This window comes from Solanum pennellii, chromosome 2 (assembly GCF_001406875.1).
Source record: "Solanum pennellii chromosome 2, SPENNV200".
Taxonomy (NCBI): Eukaryota; Viridiplantae; Streptophyta; class Magnoliopsida; order Solanales; family Solanaceae; genus Solanum; species Solanum pennellii.
Genome location: NC_028638.1, coordinates 47,696,244 through 47,708,123, shown reverse-complemented (window position 1 = coordinate 47,708,123; position 11,880 = coordinate 47,696,244). Strand labels below are relative to the sequence as shown.

At 35.4% G+C, this 11,880-nt stretch overlaps 1 protein-coding gene across 1 annotated transcript; it reads right to left on the bottom strand.

The window, feature by feature from the left end:
• Window positions 1–514: 514 nt before the first annotated feature.
• On the bottom strand, window positions 515–10,744 carry LOC107010336. The gene is made up of 15 exons (XM_027914210.1): window positions 9,071–10,744; window positions 8,874–8,981; window positions 8,592–8,788; window positions 8,307–8,517; window positions 7,967–8,210; window positions 7,732–7,882; window positions 7,340–7,636; window positions 6,646–6,676; window positions 3,610–4,893; window positions 3,374–3,484; window positions 3,103–3,299; window positions 2,813–3,023; window positions 2,465–2,708; window positions 2,229–2,379; window positions 515–2,153 (listed from the first exon to the last, which is right to left on the bottom strand). The coding sequence occupies exons 1-15, from the start codon at window positions 10,341–10,343 to the stop codon at window positions 1,854–1,856; spliced, it is 5,010 nt and encodes a 1,669-aa protein (XP_027770011.1). The 5' UTR covers window positions 10,344–10,744; the 3' UTR covers window positions 515–1,853.
• Window positions 10,745–11,880: the final 1,136 nt, after the last annotated feature.

Genomic DNA, 11,880 nt, shown 5'->3' with positions numbered 1-11,880 from the left:
CCAAATCCCTTTGTTTAAGGGTATTTTAGGCCCTTTTCCATTAGAATAATTTGAAATTACTTGATATATGAGCTCACATGATTGACTTGTTTTTAAGTTTCATAGTAAATTAAAAATAATAAATTGGAGTTGACTTAAAATAGGTCAATAGGAAGATATCATGAAATCAATATTTTTCAATATTATTTCGAGTGTATCGGATCAAAATATGAATCATACGTGGTTTTACAAAAAAAAAAAATTTAAAAATATGGTTTTTGTTATTTATTTGAGAAGGGTTTAAATTTGAACCGATCACATTAGGCAACATAATAAATAAATATTTAATAATTTTACGTTAAGGGAGCTATTAAAAATAAGGACAAATATGGGCAAAGGATTAACATCAAGGATATTTTTGAGCCAAAAGGTAAACGCTAGGGGTATTTTAGGGCCGAAAGGTGGACGATGGGTAATTTTATACCAATTCAAATACTTGACGGGCATTTTAGGCCCTTCTCCGTCGTCCACATGTGACCATTTCAAATTTCCCTTTCAAACTGCAAGTCTGTTATCTTGGGGTCCACCAGTTTGACAATCTTGTTTCCATTCCAGAAATTCCATGCGTGAAGAGCAAAGGCATTGACAAAATAATAACAAATTGAGCTACGGAAAGTTGACGTTTCATCCTTCATAACTATAAACATCTGATTTTTCTGAGAAACTTCCTTCCATTTGCCTGTTCAGGCACCATGTAACCACAACATCATATAATAATTTTGGATGGTTACTTATTGTCTTATGTAAGATAATGAAATAGTGAAATAATATAAGAACTAACTTCCTCCAACAACCCCACTGGTTGTCTCCTTCTAAAAAATGAAATAGAGAGAATGATACACCTCATGTTGGTGGTCAGCACAATCCTTCCAATGCCCAAAATCTGAAACATTAGAGTACAGTTTTTCATCCAAAAGAAATGTTGCTTACATTCAAATCTTCTCAATAATCTTTTGTCTGAAATGACGATTACACATTGACTCCAATGATCATGCGACTCTTCCTCTTTAAGGTGTGAACTTGAAACTAACAAATAGAAATGTATGAAATTAATAATTTCAAATCGAATTATCAGTTAGAGAAGCATCCAATCTTCTTTTGGCATGTCTTCATAGAGCAGCAGTTTCTTCCTGTCTTCAGAGTCAACTCAAATGCAACGCTTACTCGAAATCCCGATCCACAACAACAACAACTATGCCTCAGTTCCAAACAAGTAGCGGACCGACTTGACAGGACCCCCCTTTGCTCTATCTAACTTGGCGTGCGCTCCTTCCGGCCCTGCGAGAACATATTCGGACACGCGCGCTACTCATATCGGTACTAGAAGCCCCCAGAGCAGGCCTGGAAGACTATGAGCCCCACCTTCTGCGCGCGAGCCGAATGAATCCCCGTTCCTTCATTCATTTTAAGTCCAAGAGTCATACCATCATCATACTAAAATTGTGGAAATACCTAGATTTTTTTTTTCATGCTATTTGTTAACAACATCGAGTATGAACTCTTCCCTTGTTCTTGCTTAGATACGGATTTTTGTAACCAAACAATGGTGTTTCAATTATTTATTTATTTATTAATTGGGGCCCTTTTTGCTGGTGGGTGCTCAGCATAAAAGAAATTTGTATTTTGAACTCCAAATTCAGATATGGAATACCCTTTGGCAACGAAACTAACTTGTTAATCTCTTGACTGAAATTCTCACTGCTAAAGGACTCAGCTCGGTTTAAACTTCTCTTGGATTCTAAATGTAGAATCACATACAAGAATAATTACAGGAAATGAATAAGATATATGCCTACACTAAAATTATATGATCTCTATCGTGCTTCCATAATAGTAATGCTAACATCGTTCACGGAGACTTGAATTCTAGAGGAGCCTTTCTTGGAAGGGGTCGGTCTTGTTGTAAATGCAGGTTGTTTAGGACTTGGTAAATCATCAATTTCCCGGGTGAGCATAGACAAAACTGTGGAGACATTTGGCCTGTCTTCTGCATATTCTTGTACACATAATAGTCCAACATGTACACATCTATGAATCTCCTTTTTGAGCTGTAGTTCAATTATCTTGGGGTCAACCAATTCGACAATCTTATTTTCATTCCACAACTTCCATGCCTGAAGAGCAAGAGTATTGACTATGAAAAGTTGACATTTCATATGAAGTGGAGCTTAGTTTTCATAAAAACTTACCCATGCTAGAAGGCTTAATGCACCATCCTCTTGGTAAAAGCTAGTGTTCCTCCTTCCACTAATAATTTCCAGTAACAATACGCCAAAGCTGTAGACATCTGATTTTTCTGAGAATCTTCCTGTCATTGCATATTCAGGTGCCATATAACCACTGCATCACATTATAAATTTGAACGATTACTTGTTCTTTTCATTTTAACCATGAAAAAAATGGAGAATGAGATTCACAAACATACTAGGTTCCAACAACCCTAATTGTATTGGCTTGATCTTGGTTGCCTGCAATAATCCTTGCCATACCAAAATCTGAAATTTTAGGGTTCAGGGACTCATCCAACAAAATGTTGCTTGCCTTCAAATCCCTGTGGATAATCCTTAGTCTTGAATCCCTGTGAAGGTATAGGAGGCCTCGACCGATTCCCTCAATGATGACCACACGTTTTCTCCAATCAAGGAAGTATTCCTCTTCAGAGTGTGCACCTGTAAGTACATTGAAAATGTATCATTTGGAAATTTTTTCTTTTTTAGTTAGACAGTACGGAATATAAAGAAAAGGAAATAAATTAAAAGAAAAAGAAACCAACCAAAGAGATAGGCATCCAAGCTTCTTTTTGGCATGTATTCATAAACCAGCATCTTCTCCCCTCTTTCTATGCAGCATCCGAGGAGTCTAACAAGATTACGATGCTGAAGTTCGGAAATCACCACAACCTCATTCATAAACTCCTCTTGCCCCTGACCAGAAGACTGTGAAAGCCTTTTCACAGCAATTTCTTGTCCCTCTGGAAGTTTTCCCTGCAGTTATATCGAATGACTTCAATTTCTTTTCTGAAAAAAAGATAATAAAACACTTAATCAAAGAAACAAGCATTACTTTATAAACTGAACCAAAACCACCCTGCCCAAGCTTGCTAGACAGATGAAAATTGTCAGTTGCATTTGCTAGCATGTCAAAGCTGTATATGGGCAGATCTTCAAATTTAACTCTGTTAATGTCATCTCTAGCCAAACTTAGCTTGTAATAGCTTGGAAATAAATTTTTTGATAAGAGCTCACGCTTTCTCTTCCTTCCTGATACAAAATACACATTGAAAGATCAAATCATTTGTCTGATTAAAGCTGCTGTAGATAAGCTTGATACCTACCTCTATGTTTAGCCAACAGTTTGCTGGAAATGTATCCCAAAATGGCAATGACTATTGAGCAAATTATTGGAACTATGATCCTGATGGCTACTTTATTGCTCTTCTTTTGTTCTGCATTTCAAAATAAGTGTTCATTATTACAATTGCATTTCGACATGCAGAGAACGAGTAAACATACACATTGTTTTCTAGACACTAAGCTAAAGAATGCAAACCTAAGTGTAAAGAGGTACTACCTTGTTCAGTATATGCAAGGCGAATGAATAAATCAGCCCCACCCTTGGAGAATTTCTGAGAATCAATTAAGCTACCTTCCCAATGCATACACCCTATGCCTCTGAAGTATGAATAAGCTATGCAGGAGAAATTTCTGAAGCAATCACTTTCACAGTCTTCTTTGGCTGAAGGTACCCAAATAGGATAATCTGGCACTTTCATCGACTGCAACTTCAAAAACCAATCTTGCTTACCCTGCTCAATGTTAGAGTTGTTTCTTTCTTTCTCTAACACTGTCTTTCTGATGCATCCATTTGTCCAGTTTCCTTTCACCCACTCCTCTTGGTTTTTTGGTTTAAACCCTTGCAAACAACTGCAAATTGGTGAACTTTCAGAATCACAGCTTCCAAAAGGTCCACACTTTCTATAAAAATCACACTCATTTGAAGGAGTTGCCCATGTGACTTCCCACTCATTCTTCCTAGCATATAAATATTTTTGTTGCAGAAATCCTGTTGAGTTCAAAACTAAGTAAATAATGTCATCACCTTGATAATATGAATAGTAGAAGTAGGTGGTGCCCATGTTGTCATTTACTAGCTCAAATCCACTGAAATAGAAAGAAGTCATGTTTGGTACTCCAATAAAAACCTGTTTATCCCATGGACCGCTACGCCAATGAGGTAAGCCATTCTTCCATATGAAAATCTGAGGAACTGTTTCAGTCTGAATACCAGCTGAGAAACTCCCATCAGATGGATCTACAGGACTTCTCCATGATTTCAACAGATTTGTGGAGTTAGTACTCTTATCAGTGCCAAGTTTCATGTTCTGCAAGTAGGAATCTGAAAGATCACTAAAACTTTCCCATAGAACTCTCTCACTTGAGTTGTCCTTCAAAACTAAGTTTCCAGTATCCAAGAGCTGGGCCGTAGAATTCGTCACAGCAGGTGAAATATTTGATGACCACACACTCTTCCCCTGTCCATTCAAGATTACAAGATTGCCATCTTCTGATATTGTTACTCTTCCACTAGAATCTTGTAAAGGCTGGTCTCTGTTGGCTACCCATATAACAGATTGTGATTTCATATTAAACATGATACCAACATAACGATTCGCCGAATTCTCAGGACTAAAAAACCCCAATTTGAATGTTTTGTTATTAGAGATTAAAGTTTCTGAATCTTGCAGGAACTCATTGATACTAATGGAGTCTGATGAAGCATTTGTTATAAGAAAAAACAGAACAAGAAAAGCACAACAAAGAAGTATCTTCTTACAGCTTAAGCTCAGCTTCATTTCTTATCAAGTTTTCTTCTCCCAATAAGCACTAGAATTGTAATTATCATCTGAAATTGATTTTCCTATAGTTGCAGTATTTGTTGATATTTTCCCACTGTTTGCTCAATAGTATCATTTTTCATCTTAATTTGCCAACAACTATCTGAATCAGATGCCTTGATTGACCCGTCATGTTACACTTGGGTGATAACTAAAATATTTTACCATTATTATTCAACTTAGGATGGTAACAAACCACATCAGCGTTATGGAGACTTCCATACTAATTAGAAATGTCAAGAATGATGTTTCATGGTCAATTTTAAGCTGTTATAATATAGGATTTGTCAGTATTTAGATTCAACCTCTTTATTTAAACATGTAGTTCAAATGTCAAGTTATTAAGAAAGATATATTATTGAATTAGGCAGTGGGCAGAAAGATCCTTCACCTAGAATAAGATTGTCTACATTATCTCTGCACCATTATATGACATAGGCATCTTCCTGGAAAAGGCCATTTAAAAGCCAGTTATATTATTAGGTAATGTTTGAATTGAGAGGTGTGGTAATGGTCAATAATGCTTCATTTTGTTTCCCTTTTATTTGGGTGTGTATTTAACCAAAATCTTACAACTTAAAAAAAAGTGATGTGCATCACGAATTAGATCGCGAATGATAGGACACTATAGTTCCAATTAAGCCAATTGACGTTATTCAAGTTTCCAATCTAATTGATATAAATGCTGGAGGATCAACTGATACTTGACAAAAAAGGTTGTTACAATTTAAGTTTTTGAGTATGTTCCGATGTCACTTTATGATTGGATTCCCGATCTGCTTGATATTTTCTGTACACTAGCTAGGGACATTTATGTAGATGGACAAATTTGCAAGAAAATGTAGTTTGATATACTTGAAGTATTTGAATTGAGAAAATTTCACAATGAAAACTTACTACTACAAGACTTCAACCAATTGAAGTGATAAGGATGAAATTTTGAACATCTCTTTTCCTAATTTGTTTGTTACAAAATTGCTTTTGTATAATTAGAAGAACAGATGATAAAATCATAATTGAGTATTCTGTGAATTTCTTTCCCCAGGCAAATAATTCATTCTATCTGACTCGGAGGTTTGGTATTAATAGACCTCATATGAGCATTTGATCTAATATGAACAGTGACTAAAAGTTGATTAAATTCTTAAATTTTATTGAACTCTGGAGATGTCAAACAAACATGATACAGAAGCTTGAATGAAGGGATTAGATCCACCTCCGCCTCCGAATTTGGTAGTCGGACATGAAAAGCTGAATCAAATGTCCTTTCTGGAGATTACAAAAGGTCAGTATTTTCCTCTTATAATTTGCCTAATTTTTAAGATTTAATAACAATATTAGCAAATGGGGGGAGTGTTGTGATAAAAAATTGTCGCTTAAAGTATGACTTTTAGCCATGGGAAGGAATTGCTCGGAAATCCATCAATAACAATTTTGCTGCTCCTTTTCTTTTCCTTTTTTGTCCTTTATGTTGTTTATGTTGCCGGGAATTAGCTGGAAGCCCGAGGGGCCTCGAACTCCAAGTTTTGATCTTACTTATAAGAAGTACAGTTTTCCTTGGAAAGATAACTCTTGATCTAACATTCTGCATTAAGTATATAAAATATTCACATTTGATATATGAAAGTATCTAGAGTATGTAATGCATCACCTAATACTCATTCTTTTAATGTTAATAGGTTGGAAGAGTAGATTATTTCACATATTTTTACCAGTTGCAGTTTGTAGAATATTTGTCTCACTCTGGTAAGTTCACAATCCAAAAATCAGATTACAAATGCAAGAATATTACTAGGATTCTTCATTATAATATTTAGTAAAGGCATCAGCAGAATAATAGGTATATTAACAATTTTAAGGAAAGATTAATCCTTGCCTGGATTTTGAAAAATTTACATGCTATCTCAGAAGATTTCTTGTCGTTTGTTACCTGTGATACTGCAAATATTCTTGGGCTGACGTGACTTAAATTCCAAGAACAAAAGTGGTGCAAGATTTCACATCATTTCAGCAATTTCTGATGTACAGTTTTCCTTGGAAAGATAACTCTTGATCCAACAACCACACTGTAAGAATGCCTTTGTCTAGAAAAGTTGTTCATCTTCAGAGTCAGCTGTAATACAAAGCTAACTCTAAATGATCTCAATCCGTGGATAGGATTCTCTAAAGTTCTGCAAACACCTGTTTAGGCTACTTATTGACAACTCTGAGTTTGAAGTCTAGCTTTGCTTCTTCTTTCTTGGATATCGGTTCTGCTATTAAGCATAAGTGACTTGCAGGGTTAACACTTTTCCCTTGGATTCTTAATCTACTGAGGTAATATTCAGTGGAACCATTATAATAAATTAGACAGTATTACAGAGAAAATAATACTATCATGCCTAAATAAATATCTTATATGTCTTATCGTCCTTCCATAATAGTAACAGTAACATTGTTAACGGAGCCTTGAGATTTAGAAGTGCCTTTCTTGGAAAAGCTCGGTCTTGTTGTAAATGCAGGTTGTTTAGGACTTGGTAATTTATCAATTTCGCTGGTGAGCATAGACAAAATTGTGGAGACATTTGGTCTGTCTTCTGCATATTCTTGTACACATAATAGTCCAACTTGTACACATCTCACAATTTCCTTTTCAAGGTGCAGTTCAGTTATCTTGGGATCAACCAATTCCACAATCTTGTTTCCAATCCAACACTTCCACGCCTAAAGAGCAAGCACATTGACAAAACATTGGAAACTTGAACTATGAAAAGTTGACATTTCATATGAATTGGAGCTGAATTTTCATAAAAACTTACCCATGCTAGCAGGCTTAATGCACCATCATCTTGGTGAAAGCTGGTGTTCCTCCTTCCACTTATAATTTCCAATAACAATACTCCAAAGCTATAAACATCTGATTTTTCTGAGAATCTTCCTTCCATTGCATATTCAGGTGCCATGTAACCACTGCATCATGTAATAATTTTGAATGTTTACTTGGTGTATACTTTTCATTCATGAAAAATAAAAGGGAAGGATACAAGAACTTACTAGGTTCCAACAACTCTGCTTGTGTTGGCCTGATCTTGGTTGCCTGCAAAAATCCTTGCCATCCCAAAATCTGAAATTTTGGGGTTCAGGTATTCATCCAACAAAATGTTGCTGGCCTTTAAATCCCTATGAATAATCCTTAGTCTTGAATCCCTGTGAAGGTAAAGAAGGCCTCGACCAATTCCCTCAATGATGATCACACGTTTACTCCAATCAAGGAACTCTTCCTCTTGTTGCTGTGACCCTGAACATACATTGCGAATTTGACAAGTTTAGATCAAAGAAAAGTTTGGTTTAGTTAGACTCTATGGAAAATAAAAGAAAACTAATCATAACGAACCAAAGAGATAGGCATCCAAGCTTCTTTTTGGCATGTATTCATAAACCAGCATCTTTTCCCCTCTTTCTATGCAGCAACCAAAAAGTCTAACAAGATTACGATGTTGAAGTTTTGAAATCACCACAACTTCATTCATGAACTCCTGTAGCCCCTGACCAGAAGATTGGGAAAGCCTTTTCACAGCAATCTCTTGTCCATCTGGCAATTTCCCCTGCAATTATATCATATGCTTAGATATCTTTTCTTAAAAACAATTATAAGACACTCAATCAAACAAATCCTTACTTTGTAAACTGGACCAAAACCTCCCTGTCCAAGCTTGCTGGACAGATGAAAATTCTCAGTTGCGTTTGCTAAGATATCAAAGTTGTATACAAGCAGTTCTTCCAATTTAGCTTGATTGATGTCCTCTGTAATCTTGTCTTCCTTGTAATAGTTTGGCGATGATTCACTTAAGAAGATCTTACTCATTCTCTTCCATCCTGATTCAAGAGGACATTAGAGATAAAGTGATTCGTATGATTAAAGCTACTATGGATTTTCTAATGTTTCAGATAAGCTTGTTACCTCTGCGCTTAGCTACATATTTGCAGGAAATGTATCCGAAAATGGCAAGAATTATCGAGCCTACTGGGACTATGATGGCAATGATTACTTTATATTCTCTCTTTTGATCTGCATTATGAAATATGTGTCCATTATACATATGTCATTGGTAAGCAGAGTTTTATAACTTATATGTCGTTCTGGAATACAGGTCTTACCTCGCTCAGAGTATGAAAGGCGAAGGAATAAATCTACCCCACCCATGGAGAATTTCTGAACATCAAGTAAGTTTCCTTCCCAATGCATACATCCTATGCCCGTGTAGTATGAATAAGCTATGCAGGAAGTATTCCTCAAGCAACCGTTAACGCAATCTTCATCTACAAAAGGTACCCAAATAGCAGAATCCGGCACTTTCATTGACTGCAGCTTCAGAAACCAATCTTGCTTCCCTTGCTCAAGGTTAGAACTGTTCCTTTCGCTCTCTAACATGGACTTTCTGTTGCATCCACGAGTCCAGTTTCCTTTCCGCCACTCCTCTTCATTTGTCGGTTTAAATCCCTCTAAACAAGAACAGATTGGTGAGCTTGTAGGATCACAGCTTCCAAAAGGTCCACATTTTCCATAAAAATCACACTCAGTTGCAGGAAATTCCCATGTTACTTCCCAATCATTCTTACTAGGATCCATATATTTCTGCTGCAAAAACCCTGTTGAGTTCAAGGTGAAAAACGTCAGCTCAACCTGATTTGCATATAAATAGGTAAGGTACACGGTGCCCTTGTTGTCATTTACTAGATCAAATCCATTGAGATAGAACGAAGTCATGTCTGGTACCCCAATGAAAACTTGTTTATTCCATGGACCGCTACGCCAATGAGGTTTCCCATTCTTCCATATGGAAATCTGGGGAACTGTTTCAGGTTGAATACCAGCTGAGAAACTCCCAACAGATGGATCTGAAGGACTTATCCATGATTTAAGCAGATTTGTCGTGTTAGTACTAACATCAACGCCAATTTTCATGGTCTGCAAGAAGCAATCTGAAGGATCCTTAAAACTTTCCCAGAGAACCCTCCCGTTGGAGCTGTCGTTCAAAATTAAGTTTCCAGTATCCAAGAGCTGCGCTGTAGAATTTCTCACAGCTTGTGAAATATTTGATGACCATATACTCCTATTCTGTGAATTCAAGATTACAAGATTTCCATCATCAGATATTGTCACTCTTCCTCTAGAATCCTGTAAAGGTCTCTCTCTGTTGGCAACCCATACTACAGTTGGTGGTTGGACATTAAACATAACACCAACATAACGATTCGTCGAATTTTCAAGACTAAAGAACCCGAATATGAATCTTTTGTCATTGGAGACTAAAGTTTCTGAATCTCGCAGGAATTTATTGGTGCTAATGATACCTGAAGCAGTTGATATAGAAATAAACAGAACAAGAACAACTGGAAATAGAAGTATCTCTCTTGTGCTAATTTTCATTGCTTATGAAGGTTTGTTCTGCCAATTTGCATGTGTGGATTAATTCTGTATAAGCTAAAATGGAGAATACCTATATCTGCAGCCTGCAATACTATTTTCGTGATATTTGCTCACACTTCTTTCTCTTTTCGGTATGCTTGACTGTTATCTTTTGTGTTTGTCAGCTGTTGGTGTAGATCAAATGCATTGGCTTAGGAGCCGTCAAGTTGGAATTTCTGCACTTTGATTATAATAAGGTACTTGCCCATTAGCTCACAAAGACTAACCAAACCAAATCAACAGTTTGGAAACTAATATACAGGTATGAACATACAATGTCAACAAGTATATTCTTCCCCATGTGAATACAAATGACAAAACTTACTAGTACCTCTCGGTTTCAAGCAAGTTGATGTCGGCTATATGAATCCTCACTAATCATTTAAATTAATCTCTTAAGTAAACATCAATTATAAAAAAAAAATACAAAAAGTAAATTGATTTTTTTATTTTATAGTTTATTTTAAAGTAAATTGATTGAACATGGACTTCAGTGCTTGATTTGAACATGGTATTTTAAATGTCACATGATCAAGAAACGGTGGGTATATTGACTGGACATCCTTCACATAAAATGAGATTGTCAACGTAATCTCTGTATCATAACATAATATGGGTGGGAAACTTCGTCGGAAAAGGTATGTAAAAGTCAAAAAAAATTAAGGGTCAGAAGAATTGACAAAAACGGTGATTAGTAGCTGATTAGAGATTTGAACTAATGATGGTGTGTTTGGCACGAAGGATAAGTAAGTTTCTTATTTATTCTTTACTGTTTGATAGGTAAGTAAAATAATATTATCTTAAAAGTATTTATATACTTATATTTTTCTTCATACCGAACGTACCCTAAAAGTACATTTAAATACTTTCTCATCTTTAATTACCTTTTAACTTTATCGTCTTAGTTACCCTACTCTTTCTTTTTTCAATCTTTTTCTGATGATATTGTTCTTAGTCAGTGAGTTGAACTTTTCGATTAATAATATAATAATATTTTTGGTGGTCAAACTCAAAATGGATTATAATTCTAACAATTCGGACTTCTGATCCTCAAAATCTATATTGTTGTCTTTTATATAGTGGATATGTTTATTTTATTCTCTTCGTGTATAGCATTTCTTGTAAATACCGTTTCTTTAAGAGAATGCAATATATTTTACCAACATAGTAATATATTATTTACGAAACATAAAATAATACTAATAAAAAAATTGAAATTTAAAAGGATATAGTACTATTTAAGACTTTAATACCTTTTAGTGTAGGGTACATCGTGAAATTATTCTAGGTATATGTAAATTGACTTGAACACTATGACTCTAAAAGCAATCGTTATAGCTATTTTTTTTGTCAAATCCAAATATTCTTTTAGTTAAAATTAAATACAAATTAGTCAATTTTATGTGACGTAAAACTAACATGTGAAAGTAAAACACTTGCCCTAAAAGTAGATTTGGATATTGCTGTCCGCAAAATTACCAGAATCATGAATTCATGA